The sequence below is a fragment of the Ctenocephalides felis genome, unplaced genomic scaffold, assembly GCF_003426905.1.
Source record: "Ctenocephalides felis isolate EL2017-DRISC unplaced genomic scaffold, ASM342690v1 CF-g0.4_SCAFFOLD_01492, whole genome shotgun sequence".
Lineage (NCBI taxonomy): Eukaryota > Metazoa > Arthropoda > Insecta > Siphonaptera > Pulicidae > Ctenocephalides > Ctenocephalides felis.
This window is the reverse complement of record NW_020537646.1, coordinates 53,211,906-53,233,354: the sequence shown is the minus strand read 5'-3', so window position 1 is coordinate 53,233,354 and position 21,449 is coordinate 53,211,906. Positions and strand designations below refer to the sequence as shown.

At 32.6% G+C, this 21,449-nt stretch overlaps 2 protein-coding genes across 2 annotated transcripts in view; one reads left to right on the top strand and one right to left on the bottom strand.

The window, feature by feature from the left end:
- The first annotated feature begins 262 nt into the window (after positions 1 to 262).
- Positions 263 to 21,449, top strand: part of LOC113370685 (protein kinase C and casein kinase substrate in neurons protein 1) — a 167,655-nt gene continuing 146,468 nt past the window's right edge. Inside the window, exon 1 of the mRNA XM_026611379.1 lies at positions 263 to 444. The gene's annotated coding sequence lies outside the window, so the exon portion shown is untranslated. The remainder of the gene's footprint in view (positions 445 to 21,449) is intronic.
- On the bottom strand, positions 3,259 to 3,966 carry LOC113371388. The gene has a single exon (XM_026612016.1). It carries the CDS (start codon positions 3,964 to 3,966, stop codon positions 3,259 to 3,261), a length of 708 nt encoding a protein of 235 aa, XP_026467801.1.

Sequence of the window (21,449 nt, the reverse complement as noted above, 5' to 3'; positions counted from 1 at the left end):
AGTAGCTAATGAATTATCTCGTTTCATTCATTTATGTTAAACGTATCATGAAGGATGCACGAAAAGGCTTATTTATCTATGCAGGTATTCATAGATAAACAAGTATATTTTAAGTAGGCATTATTTCCTTATCTATGTATGCTATGTATGTATGTATCACATCAATAAGTGCAAGGTCTGACGCTAGGGGCATACCGGGCATACTACACACTACACTCTCTGTCGCCACGTAACTTCGCTACGTGAGGCAGTCAGTATCGCTATCTTATCTATAACATTCTGCTAGTGCTCATCTATGGCAGTATCGAATGTTAGGTTGTGTGTAAAATAATGACTTTTTAATGATTTATTAAATTAAATTAAGTTTGCGCCTAATAATGATAAAATAAAGGTGTCGTTGATTAAAAGTGTTGTGTTGAAAAGTTAAGAACGTATGTTAGTTTGGTAAGCTACGATTTTTTATTAAATTTGCATCGATGACGTTTGACTTGACTAGGGCCGCTTCATTCTCTTTCAAAATTATTGATGTCATTGATTATTAAAATACTCTAAGATTTTAAAATATGCATAACTCATAAGAGTTGACTATGCTTATATATATATATATATATATATATATATAATTTTGAATTGTCGTATATAAGAAAATGTTTTCTTACATTGCCCAATCCTGTCATAAATATATATTTTCTTAGCAATTTGAATATAATTCTGGTAAAAGGTTATTATACACACACACATATATATATATATATATAAAATATATATAAATATATATATATATATACAGGGCCGGATTTAGAAATTTGGCGCCCTTGGGCCTTGACAAAAATGCCACCCTATCGCTGAAATTTTACTTAAATATATTTAAGTAAATAAAAACTATAGTTTTTATATATCATTTTTTAAATTAAAATAACTATTTGATTTCAGAAAACTTATTAGGCATTACATACTATAAATTGTGGTGCTTGGCATCGTGCCTTATGGCAAAGTGCTGCAACTTCCCATACCAAAAATTAAAATTAAAATAATTTTTTTTTTCGAAAACTGAAAAAATTGACATTTTTGTGAAAATTTTGTGGTTTTTTATACTTTGAAATATGTTAAAAATTTTGAACTTTTTTAAAGCAATTGCGCTGCTTTAGCTGCGTAGACACAAAATATAGAAGCATGTAAGCGCGATAAAAAATGTTACAGAACCCATAGAAATGTATACAAAATTTATACTTATCTGATAATTTGATGTGCATATGTCTAATAATCACTTTTAGCCGCCAAATGCTTTCTTTCCATTTTTTTTCCAGTTCTTCATTTTGTCAATACATGTACATTTTTTAATGATATTGAACGCTCCGTTTCTTAACAACTAAATTATCATTTTTGGAATTCTGGCCCGTATCTTCGAAACAGTTGAACGTGCCTTGGCCAATAACTAAACAACACGTCTTCTTATCAATAGGAATCGAATCATTTAAATCAGTTGATCCGTGTTCTCGAAATCGACTTGAATAATTAAAAAAATATTAGATTTGTGTTGATGGGGAGACGTGCTGATTAGTTTTTGGCACAAGCAGGTCCAGCCGTTTCGAAAAATGGTAATTGAGTTTCGATATTTCGCCTCTAAAACAGCTATTCAGCGCGAATGCTTTGAAAAAAGTGCTATATTTTCAAAAAAAATCAGAATATAAAAAAAAGTTTTTTAAAGTGAATTTTTTACATTTTTTAATTCAATATTAAAGCTCTTTATAGAATATAATTTTCAGTACGGAAAGTTTCAGTAATTTGCCTTAAGGCACAATGCCATGCGTCACTAGTTTAATTTTTTGGACGCTAGAAGCTTGGAAGTGCACGAATTCTTCATCTTAAGAGGGCTCGAGATCTAAAGAACATATTTTTTCTAAACTTTCAGCTCGTTTACGAATCTTTACATTAGCCAAATTGCCACATTTGATAATAACTTATTAACCAATTTGATAAATTACGTTCGGAGAGGGAGGCAAGTCAAAATAATAAATTTTAATAATTGGTTATTTAAACCCAAGTTTTGCATTGCAATCGTATTATGTTTTGTTAATTATTTTTCTAGAAATAAAAAATGTTATTAAAACAATCAGTTAACTATATTGTATATTGTTTTGCCGCCCCCGAAAATTTGCCGCCCTGGGTAGTAGCGCCGACTGCCCCTACTGTAAATCCAGCACTGTATATATATACATATATATATATATATATATATATATATATACAGTAGGCCCTCGCTTTACACGGCACTCTGGGTACACGGTTCCCATACTACACGGAGCTAAAAATCCGACATCCCTCCGACTACACGGACTTCTTATTACGCGGTATTTGGTCAACAGCCCATAAGTTCGTTGTGCAAAAGGGTATTGATGTAAATTTTGTTATCGACTTTTATCTTTTAGACATGCCTGATTGTATAATAGCCGCCTAAGAACACGTTTGAGCTGACTACTGCGTCGCGCCAATTTTTGAATAAGGTGTCAATGTCCTACACGTCATTTCGTCCGTATTTCTCCTACTTCAAGTTGTATTTCTTGGTCTCCATACAACGCGTTTTCTTGGTCTCTCATAGCACGGTTCCCATACTGCACTATGTAAGGTTCCATAGAACGCACTACGAATTAGCCTGAATTGTATGGTAAAAACGAGTTTCTTATAGCACGGTTCCTATACTGCACGGTACGCACTTGCCGCGTAAAGCGAGGGTTTACTGTATATATATATATATATATATATATATATATATATATATATATATAAGATTATATTCGTGCTTAGGATGCCAAAGCCAATCAAACACAATTGAGTTTCTCTGTCAGAAAAGAAACGACATTCAATGTTAATAATCACAATGCCAGTCCTAAACACTTTTGCACCAATATCTACTATTTTAAAGATAATTTTACTTTTAGGAAATTTTATTAATTACGCCCTGACGTATCTTAGGTTTTCACTCGTTTCCCTATCCTAGTGTCAAAGGCGCTAGTATCTATGACAATTATAGCGCGCAAAATTCAAACTAAAGAAAATTAGATATTTTTCTTTACATCTCCCCTCCCGGAAAAGATCATACAATGTAGCTGCTTACGTGTACTCTTCAAGCGTAGACAGGGGCTGCGGGGCTGGCGTTAGCTTTGAGATGTGCAAAAAGTTTGATTCTAATTTCTTATGGCCCGTGTCTATCTTGTAGATTGAGTTTGAAATTTTTTCCAAAATCTTGTAGGGTCCTAGTCACAATTCATCGAGTTTCTTCCTATTCAATCTATTTCCATTTTCAACAAAAACAATATCATTAACTTTAAAATCCATATGTCTTCGATTCTTATCATAAATTGTCTTGTTGTAGTTATGTGATCTGATTGTATTTTCTAATGCTCGTTTTCTGGTCTGTATTAAATCATATTCAGTCTTTTTCTGTTTAAGCTCATTGGGTAAAATCGTAACATCTTTACCATAAAGTAAGTAAGATGGGGCATACCCAGTAGTAGTGTGTTCTGTGTCATTGTATTTGTTTACACAGTCATGTGCTAAAGTTGTCCATGCAATTCTTGTGACATTTTCATTTATCTTACATCTGATTTTATTTACCAATGTTTGGTTTAATCTCTCGTTTAAGCCATTAGAGAAAGGAGAGTTTGCTGATGTGAAAATTATTGGGATATTCATTTCGTCCAAAAACTTCTTAAACTCTTTTGAGTTTATACCTGGGTATTGATCCGAGAGTACTAGTTCAATGTCATCTGTTTCTGCACAGTTTCTAATTAATTTGATGAAATCATTGGCATTTTGTGTACTTGATGTCAGACTATAAGCGTATCTCGTGAAATGATCCGATAACAAGTGTAAGTATCTCTTTGTTGATCTTGAACCACCAAAACCCCCAATAGTATCAATAGAACATATCTGGAAAGGTTTTGTGGCTGGACCCAAGTGGGACATTAATCCGTACTTATTTTGTCCTCTTGATTTATTTTTTAAACATACTATGCAACTCTCACAGATCCTTTTAATGTTTTTCGCCATATTTTCTGATGTGTACACGGTACTAATCATTCTTTGCATTTGTCTAGTTCCTATGTGACCTAGATCTGTATGTATATTCTTCATGAATTCTATACTAAATCTTTCTGTTATAATTATTTTTTCTTTATTCTTTACTTTCTTATAATATACATTATTTTTTGTTATTAATTTGTCTTTTCTGCATTGTATATATTCATTTTTGACCTGATCTTCTAAGATATCTTTAAGTGTTATTATATTTACCACTTTTAACTGTTCGTCTTGATTATCATTTGGTTCAAGGACTGGGTTTCTGCTTAAATAATCAGCTTCAATGTTGTATCTTCTCGGAGAGTATTTAATTTGGAAATCATATTGTGATAAGTAATATGTTAAATCTCCTAATTCTTCATCTGTTCTAGATTTTATGTTCATATTCTCCAGTGGCTTGTGATCTGAAAAAACTGTAAATTTTCTACCTATTAGTAAATGTTGCCAATACTTCACACATTCTTTAATTGCCAGGCATTCAAGATATATTGCTTTCTTCCTCTTTTGTACTTCATTTAACTTTTTAGAAAAGTATGCTACTGGTTTTTCTTCATTGTTTTCTTGTGGTTGTTTCAGAACTGCTCCGACTCCAAGAATACTGGCATCAGTGTAAATATATATAGGCAGATTGGGATCAAATATTGTCAGTATTGGTTGAGAGCACAATATTGTTTTCATTTCATCAAATGACTCTTGGCAAGCTTGTGTCCAGTTAAAAGTTTGTCCTTTTCTCAAAAGGCAATGTAATGGTTCCAGTTTTATAGCAATATTTGGCACATATTTATGATAAAAGTTAATTTTTTCCAAAAATTGTCTTACATTCTTTTGTGTTTTTGGAGTTGGGAAATTTTTAATTGATATTAAGTTGTCTTTCAGTGGCCTTACTGAATTGTTCTGTATTACATGTCCCAAGTATTTAACTGTGTCCGCTGCAAATATGCACTTACAAGGTAACCATCAGGTTTACTCTTCTGGGATTTTAATGAAACTTTGCATGGTTGTAGGGTTGATGGTCAAACCGAACACCTTTAAATATTAGAGTCCTATGGGAAGCGGTTTAATTAAAAAAATTAAACAAAAATTGATTAAAACTAAGCTCTATGTCTACGCGCGTTGCGCTTCGTATCAATGTGTCGAGATAGCCGAGTGGTTTGCGGCGCTTATTATCAACTTTTTGTTCCCATAGGACCCTAATATTTAAAGGTGTTCGGTTTGACCATCAACCCTACAACCATGCGAAGTTTCATTAAAATCTCAGAAGAGTAAACCTGATGGTTACCTTGTTAGAAAATTTAAGTTTCAAACCTTCGCTTTTAATTGTTTCAAATGTTTAACATGATCTGAAAAAGATCTTGAGAATAATAAAATATCATCGATGAAACATACGGTGAACTCTCCAAGCTTGTGCTTACGTATTATGTTACACATTATTCTTTGGAAAATAGCTGGAGATGTCTTTAAGCCAAATGGCAAGCACGTCCATTGATAGTGACCCTCTTGTGTCACAAATGCAGTTTTGTGTCTATCTGTAACACGCAGTGGTATAGACCAAAATGCAGAGTTTAGGTCCAGTGTAGAGAAAAACTTGCAATCTCTTGTTTTTACTATTAAGTCTTCAATGAAAGGGAACGGCTGCGATTGAGGCACAACTACTTTATTTAGGTCTCGGAAATCAATGCACAATCTTGATCTTTTATTTTCATCTCATTTATAAGCTAATGTAACTGGTGCTGCAAATGGGCTGTATGATTCTTCTATTATATTTTTTTCTAATAATTTTGCAATCTTGTTTTCAATCTCTTTCTTGTCTTCCATGGTGCAACGATATGGTCTTTTACTGCAATATTTTTCTACAAGTAAATCAATGTGTGCTTCATAATCAGTTACCTTTCCTATATCATATTTATCCTTTGCGAACGCATATTTATTTTTAAAAATCAAATCATCAATCACTGCCTGTTCTTGACAGCCCAGATGATTTATACAAATTTGGAAGTTTTCTTCTTTAAAGTCTTCATTGAAGTTTACTAAATTATCAGTTTTTTTCCCCTTAGAATTCACATCTGTTTTATTTGTCTCCTTAGAAACTGTTTCACTTCTTTGTATAGGTATTTTCTGACTAATTTCCAAATTTTTGTTTTGCACTAGGTAAAATTCTTTGATATAATCCAGTCCAACTAAGAAATCATAGTCAAAATTTTCTTTGTCTATTACAAAGACATTCATTTTTTTTTCTACATCAAAAATGGCTACATCCAGTGTAATTATGCCAGTTGCCTTTTTAACGCCATTAATCGTTTTCAAATTAGTGTTGCTGGAATGACTCGTTTCCTTATTATTTATCTTCAACAACTTTGAATTTATTAGTGAGACATTAGATCCCGAGTCGTAAATTCCGAATACTTCAATACATTTATTAAGCACTAATTTAACTTTGATCAATGGCGGCACTATTAGTTTTTTGTGTTTTCACATTGTATTATTTGCCTTTTATCTCTTTCAGTATTTATTTGTGCTTTGAACCAGCAGGAATCCTCTGGATGATATCGAACACCTTTCTTCAATTTTTCACAAATGCTACATTTTTCTTTAATTTGTTTAGAGTCTTCCTTTTTTTTGTAAAATATATTTTTTTTCCTTGAAACTAAATGTTCTAATTTGCCAAGTTCATTAAATAAATTTTTTGTATGCAAAATCTCTTCTTTATTAATTCTATCTGTGATAAAATCTGGTAAGCCAGCAGCAATGATATCAATTAAGGTTCCTTCATCCATTGTTTTTCTTACTTCTAGTAAAAGTCTTTCTTTTTTTACTGCATACTCTAATAAAGATCCTGATTGATATTTGAAAAATATAGCTTGCTAGTATTCCAACCTTTATTGGCATAAGTTTGCAAAAAATTTGATTTCCATTCTGACCACTCCGAATCTAGACTCAGCTTGATCATCATGGAAGAATACCAATCAGTACATGATTTTTCTAGAAATAATCTTAAAATTTCAATTTTTGCTTCATCCTTTTGTATATCAAATCTTGTACACTCTCTTTCAAATACTTCCATCCATTGAGATGCATCTGATTTTTGTCCATCGAACTTTTCTATTATAAATTTGTTCGATAACATTTTTACACTTTGTTTTTCTTTGTTCTGATAATCTTCAACTAATTTTTCCAATATTTTTACTATAGGATCATCTGAACTTTTTTTATCATAACTAGCCAATTGTTCATTAGTAGTTTCTTCTAGAAATTGGTCCTGAAAAATCATATTTCCATCCTCATCAACATAAGTTTGTAATAATTCCTCCGTTGCTTTAATCCACACATTTCTAGCTTGATATCTCTTTTTCAGAGTATTTTTTACTGTAGCATACTGTTTTAAATTTTGAATATGTTTGTGGAGTGTTACTGATTGATAATCTTCAGGGATAAGGAATTTTTTATCATCTTCTGTTGCAATTGAGGTTATGGCGATATAGTTTGATTTTCCGTCTGTTGTTGGTTTTACTTGAAACGTAAATTTCAACTTTTCCATTTTTTTTGACAATAAATGTCGTTTTATAAGATTATATTCGTGCTTAGGATTGCTTAGGATGCTAAAGCCAATCAAACACAATTGAGTTTCTCTGCCAGAAACGAAACGACATTCAATGTTAATAATCACAATGCCAGTCCTAAACACTTTTGCACCAATATCTACTATTTTAAAGATAATTTTACTTTTAGGAAATTTTATTAATTACGCCCTGACGTATCTTAGGTTTTCACTCGTTTCCCTATCCTAGTGTCAAAGGCGCTAGTATCTATGACAATTATAGCGCGCAAAATTCAAACTAAAGAAAATTAGATATTTTTCTTTACATATATATATATATATATATATATATATATATATATATATTAGTATAAAATAATAGCTAATGAAAATGAACATGAGTTACCTCTACGCTTTTAAAACTATGGGTGCTTTTTTGAGTCGTATGCACAAACAAAAGTCATCAAAAGAAAAATAAGTAGATTCGATGCAAGTGCTGTTTATTCATTTGAATAATTATATCTACCATTATTTCTTAAAGTTATATCACAAGCATTTCTTGATCAAAACGATACCGATACTTATTTTTGTATAATTATATTTCCATGCATAATCATTTTATTTGATTATATTTGTATATTTCTATATTATAATTAATACATATGCCATATCTTTTATCGAAATATAATAGCATTTGAGCAAAATAAATTAATACATTTTCTACTTTTCACAACTCGTTAAATATGTTAGACTCATATCTGGTGAAAATAGTTATATTAAAATGAAAAGTATTAAGAACCAAATTCCTTATAGAAATATTGAATATATCTAAAATATATAATATGTAATCAATGGAGAAAGTTTATACTTTAAAGAGAAAAGCAAAAACATTTCTATTACATGTTTATAAAAAATGCAATATATGCTCAAAGTTGAAATGACGTGATATAACTTTGAGAAATAATGGTAGATATAATTATTCAAATAAATAAACAGCACTTGAATCAAATCTACTTATTTTTCTTTTGATGACGTCATAATATGGTCCATATTATGGAGATCATAATATGGTCCATATTTATGGAGATATATATATAAGAATAGATATTTCATAAGAAATGAAATAATGCGCAATTATTAATTAATCGTTGAAATAACTCTAAAAATGAATGAAATTAATGTTACACTTCAATTTTGCTTCTGACAGAACTGTGTCAATACGCGCCGCGCATTTATGTTGATGTTGATGCATGGATGAGTGTAGCACTTTACAAAGTTAGTTTAGCACATAACAAACTAATAAATGGATATCATTTTTATGTTTAATGGTAACCTTAACCTTAATCATGTTAATTAGTTAACCTCAAACTGATTTCGAATTATACCAATTCTTAAATGTTATTAACACTGAACCTACCAACGCCGGTTATAATGACTGTTTCAAACTTTTGTGCATAACTTAGACATTTTTAAACGTTAAAATATCATTATCAAACTACACGACAATTCTTAGAATATACTAAAAATATTCTCTTCAGCCTTTGAATTTAGTTATTTTGTATTTTTCGAAAAAAAAAAGTTATGTGGCTTAACTACCACGGTCGATCAATTTGACCGGTGAAAAATGTTATTTGGGGGGTTGTTGCCGTCGAAATGTAGGCGCAGATTTATATAAAATATACCAAATGAACCAGACAAATTTAGAATAAAGTTCTGAGTGGTGTGTGAAATCAATAGTGAATATATATTAAATGCATTTCCATATTTGGGAAATGACTTGAGGTGGGATTGGTGTATGGAATCGTGCCTTAAGGCAAATTGCTGGAACATCCCGTACTGTAACGAAATGTTCGAGGAATATTAAATATTTTCAAATAGATTATTATTATTATAAATATTGTAACATTGCCTAATATTTGTACGAATTATATAAACTGAATTGCAAAGTTGAAATTATTTGTTTTCTGAATTCTGATTTTTTTATGAACATTTTTTTGAAAGCAATCGCGCTGCATGGCTGTTTTAGAGTCGAAATATCGAAGCGCATAGCGCCGCGTTGCGGTCTAACGTGTAAACTTTGAAACGGAACCCATAGAAATGTACAGATAATTTGTACTTATTATTATAATCGCTATAAAATATCTGATAATATGATTTGCATAATGATTATTTCTGACCGCCAAATAGCATTTTTTGTTAATTTTTTTATTGGATCTCCAAAACCGCTACGCCTGCCTTTTCAAAACCTTAAACAGTAGGGTGCGGTGGACAGACTTGGGCTACAGGTTGGAGTGGGTCACCAGAATAACTGTAAGACTAGTGACATGTATGTCGAACTACGCACATATTCATCACATTTTGATACTTGCTCAATTTTAGAAAGCATTTGGAGGTTATAAACCTACCCCCGCACTTAGAGAAACGCGCTAGGAATTTCGCCTAGAAAGTTTTTACCCTCGTACGCATAGATCTCGTACGCTTTTACGCGATTTGTCATCGAATTTTCATGAGAAAAAGTCAACTGAATATGCAATATATTACATAGACATATAATCTTTGAAATGCAAAGTGATTTTTGCCGATTGTTTACATTGAGTTTACAGCTGTAAGCCTGTAAATACTTGTACGAGTATATATTGACACCCTAAAGTTGTCTCAAAACCTACATATGGTAGAGTCAATAACACATGTACATTTTCTAGATACCCAGCTGTAAGTCTGTGAATTCTTATATATTGACACTCTAAAGTTGTCTCAAAACCTACATATGATAGGGTGTCAATACCATATGTAGGTTTTGAGAAAGTGTGTAAATACTTGTATATTGACACCCTAAAGTTGTCTCAAAACCTACATATGGTAGGGTGTCAATACCACATGTAGGTTTTGAGACAACTTTAGGGTGTCACTATACAAGTATTTACAGACTTACAGATGGGTATTTCGAATTCCAAGATTCTTACCTTTTTTAAGTTCAAATGACTGGACTAACAGTTGAGGTAAAATTGGGCAAATGTTCGGAATTAAAACTGAGGAATACAACTATACAAGGCACAAAGTGGAAAAATGTGCTGGTGGAACAATCGTTAAGAAAATTACTTTTAGTGGTTGGTGACTAATAAAATGTAAAACAAAATCTTAAGGGCCAATTCTCAGTTAAAAATGCATATGCCAAAAATCGTTTGTAGATGGAATTGGGCCACTATTTGTGAACAGACATGGGCCACTTGAATAATACCGTTCTTTGCAGACTAAAGTGTTTTTATCAATTATTCAAACGTCTTCAACTCCTAAAAACATGTAAATGAAGAGAAATTGATTATAGCTATGAAGCAAATGAATAAATAAAATATCGGAGCATGTTGCTTCTGCTGTTACCAACGTATGCAGATACCATTCTTTGCAGACTAAAGTGTTTTTATCAATTATTCAAACGTCTTCAACTCCTAAAAACATGTAAATGAAGAGAAATTGATTATAGCTATGAAGCAAATGAATAAATAAAATATCGGAGCATGTTGCTTCTGCTGTTACCAACGTATGCAGATACCATTCTTTGCAGACTAAAGTGTTTTTATCAATTATTCAAATGTCTTCAACTCCTAAACAACATGTAAATGAAGAGAAATTGATTATAGCTATGAAGCAAATGAATAACAAAAATATCGGAGCATGTTGCTTCTGCTGTTACCAACGTATGCAGATACCATTCTTTGCAGACTAAAGTGTTTTTATCAATTATTCAAATGTCTTCAACTCCTAAACAACATGTAAATGAAGAGAAATTGATTATAGCTATGAAGCAAATGAATAACTAAAATATCGGAGCATGTTGCTTCTGCTGTTACCAACGTTTGCAGATACCATTCTTTGCAGACTAAAGTGTTTTTATCAATTATTCAAATGTCTTCAACTCCTAAAAAACATGTAAATGAAGAGAAATTGATTATAGCTATGAAGCAAATGAATAAATAAAATATCGTATGCAGATTGATGGACAAGAAACAGAAGGCGTCGCGGCAGAAGCAGCACAGCGTCAAACGAAAGCTTCCAAGACGGCCAATACTTCACAAGCAGCCGTGAAAAAAGGCAAAAAAAGAAGCCTTCGATTTCTTCAAATGAAGATATCGATTTTTGCATGATTTGCAATAAATTGATGCCACCGAAGCTGACGAGAAAAATCTCAATCGAGTGCGATAACTGCAATAGACCCTTCCACTTGATTGTCGTCGATATGACCAACTGCACCGACTTCACGTGCGCTAATATTTGTGCTTGAATATTACAAAATGTTTTTTCAATACTTAATCAATCGAATTTAAAATGAAGAACATGGTCTAATATTTCCAAGTATTATACAAACTGAATTGAAAAGTTAAAATTATTTGAGGTATATAAGTAATGTTTAGAATTTTTAGCTAGAATTAGAATTAAAATCCGAATTATTTTTCGATATTCAAAAAAAAATTTATTGAATTGTTTTGGAAGCAATTGTTTTGTCAACACAATCAGAAAGATTTTTGAATCATTCAAATCGGATGCTTAGTTCTCTCAACAACTGCCATTTTCTGTACATTTAGCTCTGTATATTCGAAATGGCTGGACCTGCCTTTGCTAAAAACTAATCAGAACATCTACCTATCAATAGTAATCGAATGTTTTTGAACCTTTCAAATCGGTTGATACGTGCGCCCGCAAACGTGGACGAAAAAAATGCGGACACATAAAACACACACATGCACGCACACACACATCAATTTTTTCTGAGGTACTACTTACCCTACATGAAGTTAAATATATAGTGTTAACTACCTGCACGGAGTGATGCTGACATCTGAGGCTGCTTGGAACTAGTGCAGTAAACGGAGCGTTTCGGGTCTGAATTTTTTTACTGCGCTCCGAATTGCATGAAATTTTGGAATTAGGTTCATCGTAACCTCAAGTTCAAAAGTGAAAACAAAACCCCCCGCGGGGTTGCGACCCCTTAACTAGTAGGGCGCATGGCATCGTGCCTTAAGGCAAATTGACACCAAATACTGCTTACTTATACATTGCTCGAAATATGGACACTATTCGACAAAAATGCGATTAGTTTTCGGGTATAACTCTTTTAATTTAGACTTCATCACAATGAACGTGGACGTTCATTCGTCACTGAGGTTATACCCTTTTTTCCTCTTCGTCTACTGCACTAAACACCATATAGAGATTTGACCAAATTTGGAAAAAGTATGTGTTTGTATGTGTGTGTGTGTATGTGAACAGATTTTTTGCCGTAAATCCACGTTTTCTAAAAAACGGCTGGACCGATTTCAAAAATTTAAAAGCCATTCGATCTATCTTGATGAGGACTTTCGTTTGTCAGTTTTGTGAGACGATCTGCCCAGCCGTTTCTTTGTAATTTGAAAAAAAGTGTTAAAACTTTCGTCCACATTTAACCTCAAACTACCGAACCGATTTTAAAAAATCAAAAACTGTTCGAAAGATATTAGTTGGGAATGATACTGATTAGTTTTTGGTAAAAATCTACCGAGCCGTTTTCTTGTAATTAACTGTTGAAATAAAAATTGGAGCCGATTTTTATAGAACTTTTTTTAGCGATATATTATATCATGGTTTGAAAAATTCATCAAAGTTTGAGAAAATGAGTAGTTTTTTTTGACGTTTGTTAAAATTTAAATTAGACGATTTACTTGGTAGAACGATAGAGTTCTTGATCTTAATGAACATACTAAAGCATCAAAGTTCTTCGGAAACTGCTTCAATTATAAAAATTGTTGATTTTTGAACATTTGCTCCTAGAAAATATTCCGAGTTAACGAGTTTGTTTTCAATTATGTGTTATAAATCCACTCGAAATACTTTTAATCACTCATAATTTTTTTTTATTGATTAAGTCGATTATTTACACATATCGGGAAGTTCATGTAACTCGCCTCAAGGCAAAATACTAATACCAACTAATTAATGATATTTTATTATCGAACCATTAAGAAAGCACTATTCTGGCAGTCGCTGCCACAAGGCTCAAATTTTGAGGATGTATTCTTTTAACTGTTCAGAAAGTATATGTAAACAGCCAACCCATTCTGACGGTTGCAAGGTTCTGCCAGAAGAGTACATAATAATCACGACGCACAAGGGTGTGGGCGCATTGCCATACATAATCGGCTACACCCTTGCATTTAAATAATTTATACGAGGTTTGAAGGTCTTTTTGAAAACATCCGATATACCAAACTTCAACTTTGTATCTCACCTTATGGCCGAGATATCATTGAAAATATGCCAAAGTGGCACCTTTTTCAAACTCAATTTTTGGCGTAACCATAAAAGGTATCGAAAAAGAAATTACGTGGTTCTACTCACATTGGCTTAGACCACATAATGTATATTAATATATCCTAAATAATCATTTATTATTAGCTAAAAAGGATAAAATAATTTTTCAATTAATGTTTTCGGATATTGCGTTTTGTTTAATTACTTTCTTATTAACGTTATTCGAAAGCCTATTGTTTTTTCTTTTAGTACTGCAAATATTGTTTAAATCAAATTTGTGGAGCACATTAAAAAATTTAACAAACCAAGGTCAGTGCACCCGCGCGTAGCACTAATAGTGCCCCGCATAGAATTCGTTCGGTCGGGAAGCAGTGCGCGATGCGTTACGCGCGGATATACTGGCTCTGGTGCGTCGTGACTATTATGTACTCTTCTGGCAGACCCTTGCAATCGTCAGAATGGGCTGGCTGTTTACATATACTTTCTGGATAGTTAAAAGAATACACTCTCAAAATTTGAGCCTTGTGGGAGCAAGTTATGAAAATTTTTTTTTGACAATTTTCAAAAATTGAAGGGATGATGGCGCAACCGCGGAATGACTGCCAGAATGGTACTTTCGTAATGGGTCGATAATAAAATATCATTAAAAAAAATCTTACTTTGGGAAAACAGGTTAGTCAAATAGTTCACTGGCTCTTCTACTATCAGTTCAAGAATGATAACATTCTAGAATCTAGATCCTCTTCCTGCGAAGTAATACCTAACGGCGGATTCCGTGGGGACCAGAGGCAATGGAAAAGCGCAGGTTTTAGTTGGTATTATACAAAGGCGGTATTTTGAGTCCGGTTTACCCAGACAAAAGACCAGTCTGGGATGCATATATTTCCTTCGCTATACACACATCCATTTCTTCTGAGGTATGTCAAAATGTTCAGAAACCTCTAAAACGTGAAGATCCGCAAAAATTTTCATTTTCGATTTTCGGCCCATCACTACAACTTATCCTACGGTAAGTTAAACAGTGATGATTTTTTAGTACATTTTACTTCATTCAATTCAAATGTTTCTCTATTGCACGTATGACAAGCATTTGAACTAATTGTGAGTACGGTTTCGGTTCCAAAGCTTAACTAAACAAAATTAGTAACTAGTTGAAAGTGACATTTTGCCTTAAGGCAAATTGCACGAACTTCCCGAAATGTGTAATAAATGACTTAATCAATCGAAATTGGGATTTAGATATTTAGATAAAATTTTTAACTGTTTATTTCGAAAATGAAGTTATTGCTTTTAATTAAATCTTAACAATGCAATTTCCAATTCAATTTTTTCAAACACATTTAATTTATTCTTAAGTTACACGTGTGCACTTCGACGAGCGGTTATTATAATACCCATAAATATTGTTTGTTGGCGTAAGTGTGTGGCATAAATAGTTGCCCTAGGCAATGCGACATTCTTGGTCACTATATATTTGTTTGTCTACTGCACGATAAATAACAAATCGTTCGATTGATATATAATTTCAAATGAACTTAAGCAAATATAAATTATCAAGCAAAAATAAATTTTGAAGTAAAACTTCTTTAGGCGCGAGTAGGGTGTAAATCAGAGAAAATGCATCGGAAGTGCGTTAGGGCTTACTGGTTTGTCATTGGCTAACGATGTCGTCATCCGAAACGAGTTAATGCGATTGGTCACGTGTATGTATCGTTTTGTACGGCAACTGTATCGTAGATATATATATATATATGAGTGTGTGTCTTTAATTCGAGTTCAAAATTGGGCGTTACATCAATAAAAATAGTATGAGAGTTTTTTAAAAATTTATTTATTTAAAATCCATACGTTTCGGCTAGCATCTTAGCCTTCATTCAGTGGTAATCAATTTAACTATAAAAATTAAAACTAGTTAAATAATATGTAAAAAATTTCATAGGAAGGCAATAATAATAATAATAATAATAAAACACTTACAATTTTGTATCCTAATATAACATATGAAACCATTATTAATCCATGGTATGAGTATGTGCACATTGATAAAATATATATTTTTTAACATCACACATGGTAAAACACACTAATTAACATGATAACTTAACAAGTTGTCGAAACTATGTATTTACTGTTCGGAGTTTGAGATGGAAATGTCACATTTTTTCTTAAAGCAGTTTTTAGCATGTGTATTGTCGAAACGTTTGTTTACGACTTTGTCATTATGTAATTTTAAAAACAACCCCTCAGCGAATCTTCTTTTAATTACGTTCTCTTCAAAATGTAAAATTTTAGGGTTGAAAAAATCTATATTATGGTTTAATTTAATATGATCAGTTAACATCGTTTTATATTGTTTAGGATTTTTTGAGTTATTTTTATGTTGATGAAGGCGTTTACTCAGGCTTTGGCTAGTTTCTCCGATATAAAAAAGTTTGCAATTAGAGCAATTAATATGATATACCAAGTTCCTGAGACGGTCAGAATTAAACTTAGATTTAATTTGTGTGAAAATTGAACTAAGGATTGTATCGCTATTACAAAATGCTACATTGTTGAAACAGTTTTTTCCATGAAAAATATAAATCTTTTACGTACGGTAGGCAAATGACACTAGTATATTTTGAAACCAGTTTTGTTCGTTGAAAATGTACTTGCGTCTGTTATTTATGACTGAGTTAATTATGTTTGTAGGGTAAGAGTTATTTTTAAGGTTCAATATGGAAATTTTCGAATTTTATTCCTTCCAATAGCTTAAATGCTTCCAAATTGCTAAAAAAACTTCTCTAAAAGTTTTAACTCTTAATATTAACTTATAGATAGTGCGCAATTCAATCAAAGCATTTTCAATCAAAGCAAAAAACCCATAAAAATGCTGTTTAGGTATGACTTATAGCGACAAATGAATTAAAAGTGACAATTTGTGTCATCTTTTATTGAAAATTTGATGCTCTACAAAACAGGTTTTTAACTTCCCGTAGGGTAACATTGTAATCGTCCAAAAATCGCAATTGAAAATTTTTACATTTCTCGACGTTTTGAAGGTTTCTGAAAAAATGGATGTGTGTGTGTATGTATTGGAGATGGGCTTATCATATCAGAAGCCCGATCGGTTAGGATTTTTTGTTTTTTTTTCTTTTCTTTATTTATTATAGACAATCAGAATTACAAGTTCTATGAGTCTATGTGATTAAGTATGACGTTTAGAGGTATCTTCCACTGAAGAGATTCCCCTGTAGATAATCTATAAAATAAATCAATGTTAATAATTTATATCTATGTAAATAATATATCTATGTTAATGAATAATCTATGTTAGTAATATAACAGAGCTTAAATTAAGTTAGTAGATCTTCTGGCCATTTTCTTTTGAGCCTTCTAGTTGGATCATGATTTTTGATCAATTGCATGGCTGGATTTGGATGTTGGTCTAATTTCATGTGGTATGAATTGCTTCTTAGCTGAATTACTTCTTTTACGGTCAGTATGTTTAAATCTGAATGAATAGTATTATTCGACACGTACCATGGTGCATTAACTATTGCTCTTAAAATTTTATTTTGAGTTCGTTGGATAATCTTTATGCTGGACGTGCTTGCACATCCCCATAGTTGAATACCATACGTCCATATCGGTATAATTACTGACTTATATATTAGTAATTTATTGTTGTATGACATTTTAGATTTTCTTCCTATTAGCCAGTAGAGTTGTCTAAATTTATCCATAATTTGCTTCCTTTTTTGTTTTATGTGAATATTCCATGTTAGTTTGCGGTCCAGATGTAAACCTAAGTATTTAACGCTGGTGCAAGTCAATATTTCCACGTTGTTTATAAATACAGTAGGACAGTTTTTCTTTCTTGTAGTGAAAGTGATATGTCGCGTTTTATCCGTGTTTAGCTTTATTTTCCATTTCATTAACCATTTCTCTAACTCAAACAGGTGGTCCTGTAAGTTTAGTGTTGCAATTTCTGGATCTTCGTGGGTAGCCATGATCATGGTGTCATCGGCAAATGTGCCGAGGGTGGTGGCTGGATTTAGTGGTATGTCGTGTGTATATATTGTGAAAAGGGTTGGTCCTAGCACGCTTCCCTGTGACACTCCTGCTTTTATCTGATGAAATTCTGACACCGCGTCTCCCACTCTAACCCTAAAACTCCTGTTTGATAGATATGATTTCAATATTATATATATTTTTTCTGGTAAGCATAATCTGATTTTGGCTAATAATCCGTCGTGCCAGACTTTATCAAAAGCCTGTTGTACGTCGAGAAACACTGCTGAGCAATATTGTTTATCTTCTATCGCTTGATGAATGACCGTTGTAACCCTATGGCACTGTTGTATGGTCGAGTGCAGTCGGCGAAATCCAAACTGGTGACAAGGTATGATCTTTAGCACATCACTTATTCGGGCAAGTAATAACTTTTCTAATAATTTAGAAAGTATAGGTAAAAGACTTATAGGTCTATACGATGATACAATATGCCCTGGTTTTCCCATCTTCTGGATCATTATGATTTCAGATGTTTTTAGCACCTTGGGCCAATATCCAGAACGTAGCACAGAGTTGAAAACTTGAGTTAGCATAACAATTGCCTTCCGTGAAAGCTCTTTCAGTACTTTAGCTCGTATCTCGTCAATACCTGCACATTTTTTATTGCTTAGATGGAGAATATATCTTTTTACTTCTTTAGGAGTTATTGCTCTTATGTTTTCATTACTGCTTCTTATTTCCTCGAGGGTTTTTGTCACATCAGGATCCGGATCGTTATTATTGGGTGTGAACACTTCTTTGAGGTAATTAGCAAAAACGTCCGCCTTTTCTTGCTCATTTCTAGCCCACTTCACATTTTCATTCACATCTATTCTCAAAGGAGACATATGCATTACAGGACATTTAGTGTTTTTAATAGGCTTCCAAATAGAGTTGTCAAATTTGTTTATATTGACAATATAATTTGCAATATTGTTTTCTTTAAGTTCTTTCAACCTATTTTTTAGTGAACTGCATAATTTGTTGTATGATGTTTTGTCGCTTGGTGCACGGCTTCTCTGCCAGATTTTTCTAGCTCTTCTTTTTTCTTTAATTAGTTTTTTAATTTCCAGCGGTAAATTGAATTCGACATCTTGTTTATAAAGTGTGGGTGTTGCATTCCTTAGAGCTTCCTTCGTTGCTTGTATAAATAAATTTGTTGCATTGTCTATTTCTTCTTCACTTTTAATTCTTATTTTCAAGTTAATTTTGTTATCCATTTCATTTCTGAATGCGTTCCAGTCTGTTTTATAATTATATAAAGCCCTCTTTTGTTTCCTTTTTATTACATATGTGCTTATTGTCGCAATTATAGGCGTATGATCCGAGGACAGATCCATGCAATCTTCAATATCCATATGCAATGAGGAAATGCCATAGGTTATGAAGAAGTCAAGCAAGTCAGGGACTTTGCGTTCATCTGTGGGCCAGTATGTTGGTCGGCCTGTTGATAAAAAGAAATATTTTTTTCTTGTATTAATTCAGCTAATTGTTTGCCTTTGGGATTCAGAAGTCTGGATCCCCATAGCGTATTTTTGGAGTTAAAGTCCCCACCAGCTATGAATTTTGATCCCAAAATGTCAAAGAATTCTTTAAATTCTGGTTTTTTAATGTTGTACCTAGGCGGACAATAAACAGCCGAGATAACCAGGTCATATCCGCAAGTATGAATTTTTATCAGTGTAGCCTGTAGATAATTTTTTTCAAATTTAGGCAATTCATAATGTTTTATTGTTGTCTTTATCAAAATTCCTGTTCCAGCATGCGCAGTTTTATCGGGATGATTAGTATAGTAGAAGGTATAGTAAGGTATTTTAAAAGTAGTTGTATCTGTTAAGTGTGTTTCACTTATCAATAAAACATCAATCATGTGTATCTGTAAAAATGCTTCGACTTCATTACGATGGTTGAGAATGCCATTTGCATTCCACTCAGCGATACGTAAAAAGTTCGCCATTATTTTTTGGCTAGTAATGTTAGCATATTTAAAATCATTGTATTTTGTTCAACTAGCTGTTTGAACATGTCTTTAAAGCTGTTGAGTATTTCTTGTAAGGTGTTTGACTGTTGCGTATCGCATCCGTTGTTTTGCTGTGCTCTAAGGGTTTCAGAATAGCTTCGATGCTCCGAAATATTAGCTCGTAGTGAGTGTTGTGCTGCCGAATTAGTCATGCGGCTGGTGTCAGGATTGGTGTTGGAAACATTTCTTCTACTATCTTTGAACATGGACTTATATTTTAAACATCCTCTGTAATTTGCAGGATGGTTGTCACCACAATGCACGCAGATAGCCGGCGTATCTTTAGATTTTTTACACGCAGTAGAATTATGAGGTCCACTGCATTTTACACATGCGAAGGGTCTGTTGCAATAAGATTTTGAATGGCCAAATAATTGACACCTTGTACACTGTATAATTTCCTTTCTTTTTCTTAAAGGTTCTACCACTACTATATGATTGAGTAGTTTGGTTAAATTATATATTTTGCTGTTGTTATTAGCAGGCTCAAGGTCAATAAAAAACATATTAAGCGGGCGCTTTGTTTTATATTGCTTTACATTAATAATATTTCTCACCTTATGATTTTGTTTCTCAATTTCCTGTTTGATTTTAAGTGTAATGTATGTTTTTCAGCACAACCCTTAATGCCCTTTCTTCATTCAGCTGATATGTGTGAAAGTTAGCATTTTTTGATTTGATTAAAGAAACGAGTTTTCTATACTGTTCCGGTGCTGTTACATTAATCTTGACTATATCATTTGGCAAGGATTTAGTGATGTATTCGTTTCTGTTGAGTATTTCATTTATGTCACTTTGGACCTTTGTAGTGTTTTCATTCTGTGTATTAGGTGTTGTAGCTAGTAAGCTGAATCTGTTCGATGTTACTAATTCATTGTTTGAATTACCTTCTGTTGAGTTACGCCTTCTTTCATTTCTTCTGACGTATTGCCACGAAGCCGATGGAGTCTGGCTGTCAAGTTCCATGTCGCTAGCGACAGTATTTATTCTTTGTTCATTAACTATTGGCTTATTAATTTGCTGTTGTTGTTGTAGCTGTTGTTGTTGTTGCATCTGTTGTTGTTGTTCTAGCTGTTGTAACTGTTGTTGTTGTTGCATTTGTTGTTGTTGTTGCTGCTGTAGTTGTTGTATATACGCACTTTGTTCGTGGTTATTTACCATGTTAATTTGCTGTTGTTGTAAATACGTATTTTGATCGTGAGCATTTGACATAATAATTTGCTGCTGCTGTTGTTGTTGTTGTTGTTGTAAACGATGTTGTATAAACGCACTATCTGTCATTGAAGTGTCGTTCAAGACATTTTGTGTTTCTACTAGCGGTAATATAGACTTTCCATTTTCTTGATGTTGCATTATATTATTTATATTAATAAAACTATTTAATTTAATTAATAATATTCGGCATTTAAATTTGTAAATGCCCCCGCATCGGGGACATTTGTGTGTATGTTAAGAACTGTTTAACTGCGCATGCACTTGTACACAATAACAATTCAC